Below are 18,642 nucleotides of genomic sequence, written 5' to 3' on the forward strand. Positions count from 1 at the left end.
TTAACCCTTAACGGACCAATGCCGCTTACATATATGGCGACATAAATCATTTTATTATTTTTATCATTCTTATTGTTGTCATATTTACATAATGGACGCGTTAAGCGTTGTGCCAGGTCACTTCTGTGACTTTGTTTCCGCTTGTTATCTATGTTCCGTTATCTTTTGCCGTTGAAATACTTCCGGAACGTTAAGGGCTAATTACGCACCGATTAATTCCGAGCCGAAGCTTGAAATTTTAAGCTCGAAATTGAACGCGGCAAGGGATAAACGAAGGATATTTGTTCTACGAAGAGGACGGAGGGGTGAAAGTTGAAAGGGCAGGAAGGGAGGGCCGGATGGGCGCAGATCGGTGGTCGATCAAATATTTGCGTACACGTGACCGTTCGCGGAACGTCGGAAGGCGTTGATCGAAGGGCAGCGACGCGACGGGGCGGAACGATTAAGGACGATCGCGTGCTCGGCTGGTCTGAAAAATTGATCGCGGCGCTGCCCACGGACAGGTAGGCAGGACCTAGTCGCAAGCCGGTTGGAACTCCGCAAGTCCGGTGGCGGGCGACATTCTGGAATGCCGCTAATGACCGTCGGGCGACGTTGGTGTTACCTGCGATGCTCGATTCGGCTCGGTTCCGTTCTGACGGTCTTGTTGTCGGCTCGACTCCGAGGAAACTCCCGTTGCTAGGCGAAAACGAGACTGGAAAAACGCGTGGGCGCGGGAATTCCGACGCTCAGAGCCCACAATGTCGCGAATGGCCATTCTAGGTAGAGAAAAAAATCATAGATCGTTTCATGCTTCTTCAAACCGATTGGAATTTTCTGTTAGGTCGTGAAATGAGATACATCGTATGTAGAACCTTTAAAAATAATATTTATATTGAAAAATATTATGTACAGAATATTAAACCGAAGAAGCCGATCGTTTTCAACATTTTTAATATTCCTAAGCGAATGGTATTTTACAATTGTCGACTTGAGAATTTATTTTGGCACTGATACAATGAGCGTACCAAACTTTGTTACGATCTACTGGGCAGAGTCGAAGGAGTAATTAACCTCAGAAATAGTTATCTGGTTCTTGCGGTTGCTAATATGTTAACACGAGTCTAACAGGAATCATGTGTCTGTTCGAGTCCCGATTTGATCGTTTGACGCAAGAGATTTTTATTTAGCGTAGAGATCGACGATCCGCAAGTAAATTTCATTGATTTGGGACCACTGTGCACAGTGTCGTGAATGGCCATTCTAGGTGGGAAAAAATTATAGATCGTTTCATGCTTCTTCAAACCGATTGGAATTTTCTGTTAGGTCGTGAAATGAGATACATCGTATGTAGAACCTTTAAAAATAATATTTATATTGAAAAATTTTATTTACAGGATATTAAACCGAAGAAGCCGATCGTTTTCAACATTTTTAACCTCCTAACCTTTGTGAAGATGATTTGAACGTTAAATAATATTCCTAAGCGAATGCTATTTTAACCCTTTGCACTCGGCGATATTTTCATTCTAAAACTAAATTTTTCTTCCGTCTTAGAATATTTTCATTTTATTCGTACGAAACTGATCCGATTTCCACGTATGATATTTAAATGTTTAGTAATCTATTGAATACAAATTTTGTAATGGAACAAATATTTTGTAATATTTTTTGTAATTTCTTTGAAATAATGCCACAACAATTTCTAGTGGTGCTTCACCACTCGAGTGCAAAGGGTTAAAATTGTCGACTTGAGAATTAATTTTCGCACTGATACAATGAGCATACCAAATTTTGTTACGGTCCACTAAGCGGAGTCGAAGGAGTAATTAATCTCAGAAGTAGTTATCTGCTTCTTGTACCTGCTAAGTATGCTAACACGAGTCTAACAGGGATCAAGTGTCTGTTTAAGTCCCGATTTGATCGTTTGACGCAAGAGATTTTTATTTAGCGTAGAGATCGACGATCCGGAAGTAAATTTCATTGATTTGGCACCACTGTGCACAGTGTCGCGAGTGGCCATTCTAGGTGGGAAAAAATTATAGATCGTTTCATGCTTCTTCAAACCGATTGAAGTATCGATTTCCATACTTATATCACTATTAAATGTAATTATGCTGTGGAGCCGCACGGGATCGTCCGAGGTCGCCGAACCCGAGACCCCGCGCCCCGCAAATTAGTTTTTCGAGGGAAGTTTCGGGAGCGAACGACGATGCCGTGCCTAATCACGTAACCGTGATTCCGCAAAGTTCCGGGTACCGTAACGGGGGCTATTATTGTACGCGGAGACTATTTTCGGGCTGCTAAGCACGCGTACCATTAGGCGGATCGGTTGAAACAATCACAGGATGCTTTGTCTTCTTCGTCGATGCGAAAGCGAGATAGCTCAATTGTAATTCCAATTGTGCGTTACGTAGGATTAAAGACCGATTTACGCTCTCCGCGCGGCCGCGGAATGTGTTCGTTCTGCACCGTTCGCACAATTCTATAACGCATTTGTATGCAATTGTTTATGCTACCGAATCGTATCGGCAGTTCCGTGTTCCCGTTGTAAGTCGGTGCAAGCTTCGCTGTTCAAAGTCATTGGAACTATCCCCACCACTGACTCCAAATTGTAAGGTTGGCACTGACTCGTAACGAGAATTCACTGTATCGACACTTCGCTGTCCGTTCCTACGTGCAACATTGTATCAGAGAACCTCGGATAGCGTCTAAATGTCTCTCGCCAGAACCGCACAACTGACTTATAGCGGGAATTCTCTGTCAATCGACCTTCAGTGTTCCACCTTGGGACCGGATAGTGTTACCGTAGGTTTCATCCCATCGGACCTAGATTGCCGAGCAACGTTTAAAGTTGAAAGTTTTGGATGTTTGCTACGAGTAATCGACGCCTCGGTTTCGAACCAAGAGCAAGACCAATACCGAAATTTAAGCTAACACGTACAAAGTAAGGCACGTCGGCACGCAACGGTACCCCTATTACCGATCACCCACGCAGTCGGCGTGCCCGCCGGCGAAAGAAAGTTGGTAGTCCAGGTGTGTGGTAGCAGACGCTTACGTAGAAGTAGAAGCAGAAGCAGAAGCCGCGGTTGGCAATCGGCGAGAGGCTCTCGGCTCGTTACGAAATCGAGCGAACGAGCAAAGACGCGGAAAAGACGCTCGGCGCGTTCCGTATATAGCGAGGAAGAAGAAGAAGAAGAGGCGCACAGCCTAACCTAACCGGTCGCCGTATACCGCGCGCTCGCGAGCCCCGAGCAAAATAGAGCGTGCACGGTGCGCTCGGAGCGGTTCCATCCAGCATGGAGCCTAGCCGAGCCGATTCGACGATCCGCGAGAGGCAGAGCGTCCTATCCACACGTGCATGACCGGCGCACGGTGCACGAGGTATGGTGCACGGTGCACGGTGCATGGTGCACTGTGTACGGTGCACACGGGGGCCCCCGACGTTCGTCTCCGCGGCCGCGGCGAGTTTTCTCCGATCGAAACTGGTTCGCGGATAAGGTCTTTAACCTTCCTAGCCTCGTCGCTCGATGTCGGGATCGGTCTAGGAAGAACGCCGCCGCAAAAACAAGGTAAACGACCAAGGTAACGAAGCCGTTCCCCGGCAAGCAGACCGAGTGCCCGTGCTTTTGCCACGTTTGTCGTCGCTCGTCATCGGTGTCGTTACCGCTCGCCGTAAAACAATCGCAATCGCGCCCGACAGGCGCCGCGCACCTCCCACTTTCCATCCGAGCCCGAAGAGACTCGCGAATTTCTCGAACGGGACGTTTAAACCGATCGAGAATCGGAAATCCGCAGCTTCGATCGGCTGGCCCTTTGAAAAATCTCATAACGAAGTCATAACGAAAGTCATATTTGAACACGTTCGCTACCGGCATTCGTTCTGTCTTCTTTGTGAAAATATTCAATTAACCTGTTAACTTAAAAGCCCGAGAATACTCGGGTATTGTAATATAATGAAATACACACTTTTACAAAATAATTGTTAGGAGGTTAAATGCAACCTTGTGTATGAAATATTGAAACAATTCGGTACAAGAGATTTAGGGATTGTCTGGATATTACGATGAGTACCATGACTTTGAACGACAAAGCGTATAACGTTGCTTTAACCAGTTAGCTGTTGCGACCTCTTTGAAAAACGTGTACCTAAGTTGCGTCGCAAAAATTAACCGCTGTTTGAATTATAGCTGTTTTGGCGAGTATGCTCGTCATGACACAAAATATTGCTATTTCTTCGTGACGAGTATACTCGTCACACACGTCGAACTAAGTGGAGTGTGAGGTGGTGGGCGCCGGGTATCTGTGACGGTGGTGGCGAACAAGTTAATGACAGAATGGGACGGGAACGATTTGCAAAACTAGACCCGCATAGAGATCGATAGAGGCGTGGTAAATATTAGGGCCACCCATAAGTAATCAATTATTTGCAAAGAATTTGTTTTGCCTTTAGTTCTGTACCGATCGTTCAAGAGGAAACACGTATTATTTTACAGTTTTCGGTAATGCAGCCTGTGTTCAAAATATCCTAAAAAGTATAATTTTTTTTACAACCCCGTAATAAAATGGCGTCGTCTTTTCAGATCTCTGGAGCATTATTTAAGAAATAAAACATTCACTTCTGTAGAAGATATTTTGCTTGACGAACCCTGGATTTCTATAAGAGGAGGATTGAAAATTTGCGGGAAAGATGGCAACCTGTCCTTGATAACGATCAAGATTATATAATAAATTAAGAACTACAAACTTGAATTTACTACAAAGTTTGTTTCAGATTTTAGAAGAATCGATTACTTATGGATCCCCCTAATATGCACCAGAGGTACAAACTTTGTCGGTTTGAGGACCCGCTTTGGAATCTCGTTCCTGAAGAATCCCGGGGACCAGGAAAACCGATATCTGCGTTTTGCTTTTAAAACTTCTGCCAGGGTCTGCCTCGGCCAGCTGACACCTTTGTTCGCCTCGAGCACGAATTAATCAGCGTTTCGCCGGGGCGTATTTAGCGGGTTGCCGCGGCGCGCGGCTCGCTCCGATCGAGAGACAAAGGAGTCTTTCTTCGAGCCTCCACTTCTGTTCGACCGGGAGCTCCGCAGAAAACCGCTGGTGTTTATTCTGTAACGACGCGTAACGGAGCAGCAGCCGTGGGTTTTCCCGTGCGTTCGCGTCGAAAGTGGCACGCGCTTCTGTCGCCGATTGTTCGGATCGGCGCGGCGAACGGGTCTTTCCGCGAAACACGGAAGCGCCGATAATACCGTGAAATTGGAAGAACAATGGGTGCAGAGCGTACGCGATCAGGTTATATGACGAGGCTGACTCGAGTCCGATCGCTCGGCGAGTTTAACCAGTTAAATAAATGAAAAGCCGAGAGCGCAGGGGTCACCAGCCTAGAACGATTCCGCCGCGCCGCTGCCGGTGCCGCAATCGGAGAAAGTTTCCAGCGATAAGTCAGCCGCGCCGGAAACGGCGATCAACGATGCCCGGTTTCGAGAGATCGCGGGTTTCACTGACGGAAGCCTCGGCGACACGCTGGTCCAGCGTACCTCGTGGCGTTCCTGATCGCGATCCAGGTGAAATCGGTGCTAAACGTTACGACACGTCCCGTTTGCCAATCCATCAGCTGGCTCCTTTCGAACCGATTCTGCACGTTTACTGCGCTTCCGATGCTTTAACGCTCTACATGCAAAAATGATCGACACGATCCCCGCACGAATTTCTCGAGAATCCTCCAACGTCCTCGGAATCGATGCGACCGAAACTGGACACGGCAAGGGACCCAATTACTGTGTGTACATTAGTTATACTTCTTTTTAAAGCATATCGAATGTTAAAAAAGAGATATTACATCTTTTCATTAAAATTAGTTAATATGGATGTTATATATCTCTTTATCAATATTCATTATGCTTTAAAAATAAGTGTAGTTAAACCTTAACGGACCAATTCCGCCGTATAAGCGGCATGGCACTTTTACTTACTGGGTCCAACGCCGCGTATATGGCGGCAAAAATAAAATATAAATATATATAAAATAGAATATAAATATTTTCCTTTCTATACTTGACATGAAAATGTTGAGTCCAGAGTTTCTCTTCGTATGAAAAATAGCTTGGACCTGGTGGGAAGTAAACTTGAAATTCCGGACCGTTAAGGGGGCCGGCAGGGTTTGAAATCCATATACGTATGCATGGGTCAAAACCTTTTCAAACTATCGCTTCAATATTGCAATGAGCAGTTTAGAAGTGGTCAATAGTGTTTCCTAAAAGTCCAATCTATGTCTGTATAGAGCCCAAATTGCGAATTTCTACCTCATCATGGAGTAATTTGTAATATTCGGCAGAAAATTCGAATTCTGAAGCAAGTGAGACGTCACAAGATGTCTGCCGCTGAGAGATTCTCTTATTTTCGAGAGATTTAGTGTTCGTATCGAAAAAAAGGCTCTATACAGACGTAGCAAAGACATGTACAAACACGGTGGTATGCATTTTTCATTGATTACTTACTTATTTAAGACGTAAAATGTCTAGAAAAAAGGCATAGCGTAACATAGCGTGACAGTCAAGGCCAAATGCCTGCCGGCCCCCTTAAGGGTTAACTCTTTGCACTCGAAGCTTTTTTAACTCGAAAACGAAGCATTTCTTCCGACCTAGAATATTTCCCTTCTGTATATTTTTTGTCATGTTATACATACAAAAATGGCACATATCTACTCGTACAATAATGCAATGTTTAGTAATGTATTAAATACAACCAAATTGAATAATGTAAAAAATATTTGGAAAAATGATACAGCAACTTTTAGTGGCGCCATACAGTCGCCATTCGAGTGCTAAGGGTTAATATAGGCACAGTAATTGGTACCCCCGCATTTATGAAATTGCGAGCTTTCCGTTGGAGGTCGCCATAAGTCCTAGCGTTGTTTATTCGCGCACCGTGACTCTGCGCGTTCACTGTGCTTTCGATGCTGTGAGCTGCTCGAAAAGATAAACAAAGCTGTCGGTCGCAGCCGAAGAATGCCGACGGTGACTCGGGTCCCGTCGAAGCGCGACCGGAAATTAAGAAATCCCTCTTTCGAGGATGCCACGGAGGTAATGGCGGAGATAAATCCTGGCTTCAGCGTGGGCGACGGTTTTTACGACGAGATGTACCTGCAGCGGTGCAAGATGCGCGCAAACCGGTCCTAAGAAAACGCTCAGCGAGCCCGGCGAGCGACTCGGAAAAGCAAAGAAAGCCTCCAGGATTCTGGGAAAACTGGTCCCGGCGCGGAGCAAGCATGGCGCGTTAGGTGGTCCACAATGTATCGCCCCTTTCCGGATCGGGAATAAAGGCGCGGGACTAACCGCGAAAAAACCTAATCGGTCCTCTGTAAACAGTTCCCGGTACTCCGGGAATCTTTCGAATGGTCAGACTTCCCCGCTTGTGGATATCATTATCTGGATCTGTCAAAGCAAAACACTAGGTTTTTTACTGTATGTACTTTGTGGAGAACCCCACATCCTAGGAATATTGGGAAATACCTGATTCCCCCTCATTTTATGGCGTCCTCCCTTCAGGTATGAAGGTACGTACCGCCGCCCTCGAGTTTGGGCATCAGTTCTAATTGTGCGCCCGCCTTGAAGAGACCTCCGACAACGTCTTCTTATACTCGAATATACAGTCAGTCCCATAAGTATTCGTACGCTCTTAAAAATCGCATAACTTTGTCAATATTGGACTATACTACATGCATCTTTTTGAGAAGTTAGAACAATTGGATCACTACATAAAGTGAACAAAAATTTTTACAAAAATTGCAATTGGTCGAAAGTGCAGAGAAAATATTAAAAGTTGTATTTTGCAACTTTTTTATGTGGACTTACATTGAAAATGTAGAAAGTACGGTTTGTAGATCTGTATGAATTATACATGTCCTGAGAATTTCATCAAAATCGGTCAACGTTGCAATCAGCTACAGATGTTTCAAAATGATTTCGCCCTTAAGTTTTCATCGTTAAACGTTTGTAGCTCGATGCAATGTTGACCGATTTAGATGAAATATTCAGAATATGTATGATTGATACAGATGTACAAAACGTACTTTTTACATTTTTAATATAAGCCCGCATAAAAAAGTTGCAAAATACAACTTTTAGTACTTTCCCTGTAATTTCGACCAGTTGCTATTTTAATCAAACATTTTTCTCGCGTTATGTAGTGATCCAATTGTTCTAACTTCTCAAAAAAATTCAAGTAGTATAGTCCAATATTGACAAAGTTATGCGATTTTTAAGATCGTACGAATACTTATGGGACTGTCTGTATTTCTTCCACCGTCTTCGTACATAATTATTTTCACGGAACCTCTCAACAGGATCCATAACGTGGAATTATTTTGTGTTTGCAACCGGGAATTTCAAACGACTGCAATCGATAGTCGCTGAATAAATATGGACTCGAAGAGGAGTCTATAAAAATGGACCCACAACACTCTGTCGCAGTTTGCTGCATCTTGAATGGTAAGTATGCCGAGTGGAAGGTATTGTCGCAATGTCTGAAAAGATCGGCAGTCTTTCCTGCGCCCGTTCGAGTTTTACGACGAGAAAATTAGTACAAATGCTCGGAAACGTAGATTTCCGAGTGTCGATTAGACTATCAGTCGGTTTACAGGCTTTTGTTCGTCGCAATCGCTTTAAACGCCCGCGACCCGCTTGCAGATTTTCATTTTCCCTCGCTTGAACCGAAGACTTCGGTTCTACGGAAACTTAACTTCAATAGCGTTGAAGGCTCATAGTCGTGTCCTTTCAATCGCGATTCAGATCTCGGTGGTATTCTTCTATTGACAGGAGTTATATTAGGTTCACCGTGCAGTTTGGAAGATAGGTCTCGGCACTGTTTGGCGGAGAGAGTTGTCGTTGGTTGAGAGATAACGTTGGTTTTTTCGTTTCCAGTTGTACGTCTGATTTCTTCGGGGGTCGCGAGGGTCGCGCACAGTCGGTCCCGAACCAGAGGAAGGGTCGGAGAGGTTTTATCGCGAAGTTGGAATGAATTCGGTGCGGACAAAGGGTCCGCCGATCTCTTTATTGCGAGGAGACGCTTCCACCGCAATAATGCAGCGACGGTTTCGTCGGGATTGAAAGAAAACGCTGAACTCTCTGTAAACCGGCGACAAAAGGAAGCCCCGCCGTGGAAACGCGGGCTAACGAGCGACGAGGCGCCTACGGGCCGTCGCGCGGCGAACCCAATGGAAACCGATATCGAAACAAGTTGCCTCCTCGTCGAAAACGAGAGGCGTTGGCCAGTTATCGAACTGCTAATGGGATTCGAGGCAGCCGCCCCTCCGTTATCGACTATCTATTTTCAGGGATTTCTTCATCTTCCATCGATCGAGTTCAAAGAACCCGCGCGCGCGCGCATCTAAAACGGGATCCTTGATCGAACCGCTCCGCCTCGGGCGCGTTATTTTCAAATCAGCTTTGCCGAAGATCAAACGACCAAGATCCCGAAAGATCGAGCCCGCGGGCGCGGTCAACTCATTTTCTAAATGCTTACACGGATCGTGAACACGCTCCGATTAGGTTCAATAACGCCGCGCTCGCATCCTGAATTCTTCTCTCAGATTTTCCACACTGTTGCTCTCATTTGTTTTTGGAACGAACGTTTACTCCAGCTTCTCAGCTTTTACCGTACCCCACGAAATATTCTTCTGAAAAGCAAAGCAGTTTCTTTCAGAAATTGTTCCGCACGGTGAAACGCAAAAATTTCATCTTTCCTCGACATCCTGAAGATCGAGGATCATCCTGAGGAGCTGGGAGGCAGCAAGAAGAGTGATTTTGGAAACAGTTGTCTTACGAAAAAAATGTAGCAAACCTAGCACCGCCGGTCAAAATGACCGGTTCCAGATTTTTCATTTTACAATTACTGAAGTTATAAAGATGATTTTGTGGGAAATGATTAAATGAATATATTCGGGATACCCATAAGTAATCAATTATTTTCCAAGAATTTGTTTTGCCTTCAGTTCTGTACCGATCGTTGAAGAGGAAACACGTATTCTTTTACAGTTTTGTCTTCAAAATATTCTAAAAAGTATAATTTTTTTACAACCCTGTAATAAAATGGCGGCGTTCGTACCTTCCGAGGATCACATTCGTCATGAATATGAAAAACTTGAATTTACTACAGTTTGTTTTAAGCTTCAAAATAATTGATTACTTATGGGTCCACCTAAGTACAGCATGTATTATAACTCGAACCGCACAAAATCCAAATAAATTCAATCTCGTGATTTTTATAAGACAACATGTTACTTTTAAGGCTCGGTAGGTTTAATGCTAATAACGAGGAAGGTGATCGATCCCGGTTCGGACCAACCGAAGTTCAGTTTTTCCATGATGATGTTACGAAAGTCGGTGAAAGAATGCGCGCGTCGTATTATGCTCGGTCGAAGAGCGTTACCGATAATGATCGTTATTGTGCATAAGAATTTCTCACTTGCTCCGGCGTGCTTCGCAATCGCCGCCAATAACGCAACAACAATGTGGATGCATAACGAGCTGGCGTTGCATGCGCAAGGGAAACCGTAAACATTGTTAGACTGACGAAATGCCGACTGACGGTGATGCTCTCTTGAGAAAGACCCGGAGGAAATTCGCCGTTCGTTGACAATTTACAACGGAAACAACCAAAATGGCGGCCGACCAAAGCCCCGGAAACGCGATTTTCGTGCGGTCAACCCCTCTATAACGAGATTAATTCGTACCGTGTTACAGGAATCACAACAAACGTTACAAGAAACTCAAAATTAGTACAAATCGGAATTTTTGTGCTCCGCGTTATGAGACTCGAAATTAGTCAAAATCGTATTAAATTAAATTCAATTTGACTCCGCGTCGCAAGAGGGTTTATTGTATTACACGTTACGCGGATTAAAAGAAAAGCTGACCGTTACTTAGTCGAATAGATAATAATTGTATTCGAGAAACCGCTAGACAGAATGTGTTTTGAAACGCAAGGAATTAAAAACGAAAAAATTGCCTAGCATCGAAGAGATCTCGGCGCTGAAATCGGTGAGGACATTCGGACAAATAACAGGCTGCGAGAAAAAGGGCGAGGAAAGGAATGTCGAGGCTACACCGATTCGGTTAGGTTAGTCGGAAAATCCACAAGTGGTCGAGAAACCTGCTGGCTCACGCTCGGACTGGCTTTTCGTGTGTGGTGGTTTCGTTGAGAAACCGAGGCTCCTAATACCACGCAAACGATGCCACCGAAATGTTGACCTGATCTTTCGTACCTGCGTGACAGTCGAGCGTAACAGGTACGCTGCACATGTTCAGGCAAACGGTTCGGTGGATCTGTGCTTATACAGTGTGTCTCGGATTATTTCGACTTAACGGGGTCAACACATCCTACAAGCGGAAACACAGTATAGAAATGAAATTTGCATTAAAACTGGAAATACCAGCTGCTAACTATTTAAAATATTCAGATCGATTCGTTCATCTCTACATTGCAAAACACAAGAATCTAAAGATTGATTTTCAAGTTCATCTCTAAAAGTCACCAAGGTAAAGAAAACACGTTTCATTCAAATTTACCCGCGCAAATTGAATAGGTTCTATGCCATTTGTCCACATTTGAAAATTCATTTTTATGCTAAATATTGACGGTTCCGGAGTTGGTTATGTCTCACGGAATGTGCAGAAATCAAGATAGAAATGTCTGTAGTGAATCTTGGCTCTTTTGTTTTTGTTTCGACAAACAAATCACATCGAGATTCAGGAAAATGTCAAAGGTTGCTAGGAAATCTTCCAGCGCTCCGTGCACAAACAGATCTCGGAAATACGAGACCAAACACGAAATCGCGTTGCTAGAGTCTGGGATTGTTGGAGTTACGTAGATGTTAAAAGCTAGTCATCGTTCCTCGATCTGCGGAACCCGGAGGCCAACAAGTGGCTGCGGATCCATCATCACGTGGAACACGAGTCCTCTCTCTCTCTGTGTACGCTTTGTGCGTAGAAACTTGGCCGGGGCTTACCTTGAAAGCGAACTTTGAAAAGCCGTCCCGATTATGTTCGATGTTTTCCCGGTTCGTTGGCTCGTATTCGAGTTCCGTGACAAAACGGGCCAACTGCACAAAGCGGACACACTTTTCGTTGAAATGGTCGAAAAGAAAAGGCAAAAAAAAAAGAGAAGAACACAAAATTTCAATGTTTCACAGAATTCAACACAACAAAAAACGAACCACCCAGCAACGTAGTTTCGTGTCAACGGTCTGTACACGACGATGCAACCGTACGGTCCACGGCAAGAGAAAACAATGAACGCGAGTAAACGCGAAAACAAACATCCAACGCACGCTCGACGGTTAGCGAGCGAATGAGATTCTGTTTTCTGTCGGGCCCACCACCAGCTATCAACCAGGCCAATAACCTAGCAGCGTTCCCGCGAACATTCTAACGATCTTCCGATGCGGCCCGGTCGGTAACGTAGAGCTCTCTGTCTTTACCGACCGTCGATAACCCGGACCAAATACATTAAAACTCCAACCACTATATAAGATTTTGTCGCACGTACTAAAATAACAATATTGCTAACTCGGTATGTCTGTTGATTCTGCTTTGAAGATTGATTACGGCTGGTTCTTCCCATAACCGGGTGAAACAATTGTGTTGGTGGGTAAAATTAATGCAATGATATTAATAAATATATTTTGTCTTATTGTAAGACGCAGACTTCAAATCCTCGATCATAGAACAACTTTAGTCTGTTACAAACATTTCCACACACATTTATGTGCTCTATCATCTTCGTGGCGCTGCCAACGGTTATACTATCAATTATATTAGTCGAGTCCCACTGTCAAAGTCATCAGTCTCCCTGGGGCTACCGGGATAGCTATCGGGGTTCTGATAGCTCTAGGGGATGTTTACAGGTCTTTGGTTTTCACCTTCCATTTCATCCCTAATCCCTTGACCCTTCCCATCCTCTAACCATTTCCATCCCTTTCCCTTCTTCTGATCCTTCCTTATACGCTTCCCCACCGCTGAACCTTGCCCTTCTTCTGACCCTCCTCTTGACCCTATCTTTTTCTTGACTCTCCCTTGTCCCTGACCATTCCATTCCGTTGACCCTTCCTCTCCCTTGACTCCTCTCTTCCCTTCCCTCGTTCTTTAAACCCTACCCAAGTCCTTTCCCAATCCATTTCCTACTCCATTGACCTTTCCGTAGTTTCTCGAAGAAAGATGACAATAATAGCTAACTAATGGCGGCAGTAAATAAAGACAGAATTTCTGTGCTTTGAAAAACTCTTATTCCACATATTCTTCGCTAAAACATTAGCAGATTTGTATCAGCTACCGTTTAAAAAATATGAATTTGAGCGATATTCGATAAAACTAAAAAGTTGAGAACACGGAATTGCAGTATACGATACTTAAAAGTTATTTGTATGAAAAGTCAGGTTTATTTAATCGCTCGAGCGATTAAATAATCATTATATATATCATCGCTTCGATCATTGTATTGTATAACACGTTGATAATATAACGTTCGATCGTTGTACAATTAAATCGCTCTAATAGTTAAAGAATTATTTAGACTTAATTTGAACGATATACGAATCTGAAATATAGATATATAATGACGTGTTCTGTGCATTTTTATTTTCTTCACATTCTCAATGATATGACTCACACGTGTGGTACGTTACTATAAATAACATGTATTAACGTGTAAACGTACATACTTTGTTTGCCAAATTTCATACATATATAAAATTATAAGTTACGTTCTGAAACTACTCGATTCAGACTCTTTGTCTTTGATTGTATTACTAATCCAGGACACCTTGATACCCCAGCAATGAAAAAATATTGTAAATATTTCTCCTTTTATCTTATAGAAACGATGAGTGGAACAAGGTTCCAATAATGTATAAATTTCATTGGTAAAGAAATTACAATGCAGCTATTATAAAAATAAAACTGTATACGTAATACCGTTGTATACGTGTACATTCTTTAAATACATAAAATATATTTCTATGTACTTTTAGTGCGTATATATGCGTCTACAGCTAACTATGGCATGCGATGTTGTGTTTCAATAGCCGTTAAAAAAAAATGTGCGTAACTTTCCTCTTCCTTAAAATTTATGGCCAGGATTTCCGTTACCATGAGTTAGTAACTACTGTCAGGGAACACACACAGTCAATAGATAGATATAATTCCGTTCGTGATATGCGATAACAAACAACTCATCCGCCTCGAGAAAACAATAAATTCAGGCACATTGAAAATATATTACATATTATTTGTTCAATACTTAAACTTAGGGTATCTAGACAATTTCAGCGACACCATACACGCTTATTATTTCGTTGCATGGTCGACAATAAAAATGCCTCTTTCTCGTCGTATCTCGTAAAACCTATGTGAAACATTGATTGTATCTAACTTTAATAATACTTACTCGTCTAATTAAAAATTCTTCAACAAATTCCGATGCAACGACTTCTTTCGCGAAAAGCGCACTTCCGTCTCTCTCTCTCTCTCTCTTCGTCATGTTCCCTTACCTATAACGTTACATTTTTGGTCCATTGAATATTGCTATCTCTTCGGTTTCCAACTAGTCGTATATCAGCGACAACGAAGATCCGAAAGCATCTTCGATTTCGTAACAAACATAAAAATTTAAAAAAGCGTCTGAAGAGTCGCTAAGTACTGCGTAAGCGTCGCAGTCATCTCAAGGTCGCCGAGCGTTAGACAAATAGTAACAGTACTAGACACTATGTAAAAAACGTTTCCGACCTTCAATCCTCTATCTTTGTCGCGTTTAAACATTCAACAAAGGCGAAAGCTCGCGTTAAGCAAGCTCGTCCGTACACTGTTTCCTCTCTTCCTCGACTCGCTGCCGAGTGCGATTAAATGCTTCAGTTTTTAAGAAATCCACTGTTTTATACACCGTTGTGTTCGGCGGAGACTGAGCCGGCGGTAAACTCGAGGAGGTGAAGCTCTCCGTCGCTTCCAGATCAAGATCCAGATATTGTAGAACGACGAGACGTCGGTTCGACGCAGGAATGAACGTGTTCTGATCCTGATAGTAATATATCTGAAAGATTAAAGTCTACTGGTATCGATAAAACCGTTTCACCGAACGGACCCGACATATCAACAATATCGACGTACACCACGTACCTCCTCTTTATCGTCGAAAGCGTTGTTATCTTCATCCGATGTTGACTGATGTCTGTTCGAGTGCACATGACTCGGCGGTGTTGGACTAGGGGCAGCTCGAATTCTTCCTCTTCCAGGCGGAGACGCCAGTTGCAAGGGTCCTGAAATATTAATAATTTATTCAATCTGGGACACTCTGTACTTTACTGGGAAAATCAGAGTGAAACCGCGCGCGTACCTTCCACAGGGGATTTATTTAAAGGTGGTTTGAGCTTTCTGTTGATACTCGGCGGTTCTGCGGGCGAGTGTTCGGCGGAGCTGGTTTCCAGGGCGGGTACAGAAGTTGGCCCTGGAGAAGGCTCGTTGCTAATAATTGACGTAGAGTCGCTGGTTTTTCTACCCGGCTTCAGTTCACGATAGACGACCGGCGGTGGCGGGACCGCGGTGATCGACGCAGAATTCTCACGGACAAGAGGACTCGGCAGATTCGAATAGGTAGCGGTCGCAGAGCTCTCAGATCGGGGACTCGACGGTTCCTCTTCTTGGAAGTCGTAGCGGAACACGCGGGTCTCTTCGACGCTGCTAGGCGCGGCGTTGGAGTAAAAATGTTTCGACGATTGATCGATCGTGGCCGGATCAGGCGGTTGCCCAGGCTGGTGAGATCGCGGGAAATCGTAGGACTCGTCGGTGACTATCGCGGTCGCAGGCGTCGACGGCGCTGGGGTAGCCGGTGTTGTGGGTTTTGAGCTTTCCGTAGCACCGTCCAGGTTTAAATAATTATGACCAGGGTTCTCAGGTAACATGTGAGGAGGTTTCGGCGGTCTGGGAGGCGCTGGTAATTTCTCGACAGCGGGAGGCACAGCGGAATCGACGATTCTCAGCTTACCGAATCGTTTCCGTACGCTCCACGATCCAATCTCGGCGTCGCTCGAACCTTGCAGTTGTTTCGACTCACCTGGAACAACGTTTAGTCGGTTAGAGGGTTTTTTGGAGGAAGCAATGTACATTGGTCTAAAAAGGATGAATTACCCGAGGAAGGAAACGTTTCCCAATTAACGCTAGGCACAGGGGTAGTCCACTCATCGTCGGTGAACACACTTTCCGCGTCGGTCGTCGTAGGGGATCTAGGGGGCGAAGGGGCCAGTCGTCTTGGAGCATCGTAATGTTCGGGTCCATGACTAAGAGCCGAACTCAGAGAACTAGTGTCGTTCAGACGACGACCGGAAATGCACTCGCTGATGGGAATGTAAGGGCCAGAGATGGTGCTAGTAGGTGAAATAGGTGGGGATTCTTGCGTTTCGAATTGGAACACTGAAAGCAATACGGCAATCTCAAACAATAATTCAAATACAATGGTTAACGACTCCTCTGTACTTTATAATGGTAAAGGTATATACTTTGACAAGGCTGCTCTTCGTCCTGTGTGTAAGCTTTCAAACCGCATACTTGACATACTGCGTCCACCCACTTGTTCATGTCAGCTTCGCTTTCAGCCACTAAATAATACGTTCTTTTCGGTGTCTTAACATTGAACATGTACTGGTACTTTTGTTTCCTATTCTCAAACCTCAGTCCTGCATCCACCTTACGCACAGATACGAATAACGGTAAACAAAGGGAGCAGACAAAATATAAAGAGCTCGAGGAAGTAGTTACCTGTTCGCACTGGTCAAGATCGATACGACCTTTCAGTTTTCTACACCGTTTGTCCGTAAAGTACTCCAGAAAGTATTGTCCTGGCAACTCTCCGCTATGTCGAAGGGCAAACCACCTTTTCCTCCATCGCTGAAAGTAGATAAACATTGAGAACGATCAAGAATCTTTGTACCTATAGCATGACATCGATGTATTTTTAGCAGATTCGAAGAAAGAGCAACGAGATCTTGTTCTTCGAATTCGAAAATCTCGAGCAGATAATATTATTGTCCGAACGGCCGAGGTAGGCACGCAAGATTCGAGGTTAGAATCCGTAGGATCCCGAACGAAACGTATCTCGGGCACGGTGGTTTTGACAACCGTTCGAGAACGTAAACAATGGAAAGGTTCGGGAACGGACGGGATTCCCAGTTCGCCACGGTTCCATGGGATACTGACCGCTCGCCAAAGTTTCGTGGGTGGCGATTTAATGAGCCACCCTTCGTGCACTATCTCCTGACTGGTTTTGAGCTCCTCCATTCCTGTCCGCGGTCGGCCACGAACCTCTTTTAATAATCGCGCATTGTTACGGAGTGCGTGGAACCACCGACAACAAGGATGGCACGCTGCTGCTCGTTCATTTATCTATTTTTGGACGGCGCAGCAGCGATCCCACAGACACACCGACCGTCCACACAGATCTCGACACACGAATACGATGCGCGAGCACCAACACAACTCAGTCCAGCTCCCATCACTGACTCGGCATCATCAATGACGAGAGAGAACACCCTCCGAGGAGCCAGCGAGGAATTGGAGAGGAACACTGAAGCGAGAGACGGCCGTACGCGAGACAGAGAGAGAAGGCCTGACTACCGTGCCTGCCACCATTACCACCACCATCTTGGCCACGCGTGCCAAGCCATGTCAAGCATCGTCGATGACTGTGGATGACACACGCTTCTCTCTCTCTCTCTCTCTCTCTCTCTCTCTCTCTCTCTCTCTCGAGCTGTGCCCGAACGTTGTTCGCGTTCGGATATGCACTGTTCCGGTAATTTCTTTCTAGGCTAAATCTTCGGAACGAATGAATTTACTGTACCATCCATCTTTGCTGTAATGCAAACAACATTTGATCGTATAAAATTGAAGCTCATATCCCACACATGTGGAGATTCTTTGAGATGGTACAGAGCCTTATTCAATTATAAGACTTCGGACGTTACCTCTGACCCTCTAGGTGGTTTTGTATACATCGCTTTCTAATTCCCCGTTTAGGAATGCTGCTGGATATCCAGCTGCCTAACCTCCCAATTGTTCTCTAGAGCATAAACGAGCATGATTCTAATACTTGACATGTTGACATTCGTGTCACCGGAGCATACCAAGAATTGAACTTGTTATTCTCGTGCGCACACACACGCCATCTGGCTATCTCTCTCTAACAAACCCTAATGGCGTTGAAAATAATAGTTAAAATAAAGGCAAAACTTCGAACTGATTTTTCTGAAATATGAAGACCTACCGAGCGAAACGCCATTAGGATTTTACCATGCTGGATGTGTACTAGAAGATTTAGGTGCTCCTTTGCGAAATTGTGCGGTCTCGTAAGAGCAAGCCAAATGACGCGTCGCCATCCCGTGATCCGAGTGTACAGCGCAACCGCGCGTGCCAGTCGAAAGTGTTCTGATTCGACGCGAACAAAGAAATTCCTGAACAGATCTCGGGGTTCGATGACGAGTGCAATAAACAATAGAATTCTCTGTTCAGCGTGAACGCTCTCCAAAAAAAAAAATAAGAAAAACCTCATTCGTAGAACATCGAACCGATCACCTTCCAAAGAAAAATCGCGAACGTTTCGCAAACGTTGCAGCTTTCAGGG

General features: G+C 44.5%; 2 protein-coding genes across 3 annotated transcripts in view; both read right to left on the reverse strand.

Annotated features, from left to right (window-relative positions):
• Window positions 1-12,335, reverse strand: part of LOC143352878 (uncharacterized) — a 145,847-nt gene extending 133,512 nt beyond the window's left edge. For both annotated transcript variants that reach the window (XM_076785855.1, XM_076785856.1), the window contains exon 1: window positions 11,990-12,335. The gene's annotated coding sequence lies outside the window, so the exon portion shown is untranslated. The remainder of the gene's footprint in view (window positions 1-11,989) is intronic.
• Window positions 12,336-13,921: 1,586 nt separating this feature from the next.
• LOC143352845 (uncharacterized) lies at window positions 13,922-17,982 on the reverse strand. Its single transcript, XM_076785753.1, has 7 exons — window positions 17,223-17,982; window positions 16,785-16,913; window positions 16,526-16,712; window positions 16,158-16,439; window positions 15,367-16,083; window positions 15,150-15,289; window positions 13,922-15,063 (listed from the first exon to the last, which is right to left on the reverse strand). The coding sequence occupies exons 1-7, from the start codon at window positions 17,301-17,303 to the stop codon at window positions 14,818-14,820; spliced, it is 1,782 nt and encodes a 593-aa protein (XP_076641868.1). The 5' UTR covers window positions 17,304-17,982; the 3' UTR covers window positions 13,922-14,817.
• Window positions 17,983-18,642: the final 660 nt, after the last annotated feature.

This window comes from Halictus rubicundus, chromosome 3 (genome assembly GCF_050948215.1).
Source record: "Halictus rubicundus isolate RS-2024b chromosome 3, iyHalRubi1_principal, whole genome shotgun sequence".
Lineage (NCBI taxonomy): Eukaryota > Metazoa > Arthropoda > Insecta > Hymenoptera > Halictidae > Halictus > Halictus rubicundus.

What these genes read in the sequence shown, in the direction of transcription:
- LOC143352845 (XM_076785753.1), bottom strand. Translation starts at nt 17,303, where the DNA reads ATGGAGGAGCTCAAAACCAGTCAGGAGATAGTGCACGAAGGGTGGCTC. An exon ending in ATCTTGACCAGTGCGAACAG is followed by an intron (nt 16,713 to 16,784) that starts GTAACTACTTCC and finishes TCTGTGCGTAAG; the next exon opens with GTGGATGCAGGACTGAGGTT. An exon ending in CGAAGAGCAGCCTTGTCAAA is followed by an intron (nt 16,440 to 16,525) that starts GTATATACCTTT and finishes TATTGCTTTCAG; the next exon opens with TGTTCCAATTCGAAACGCAA.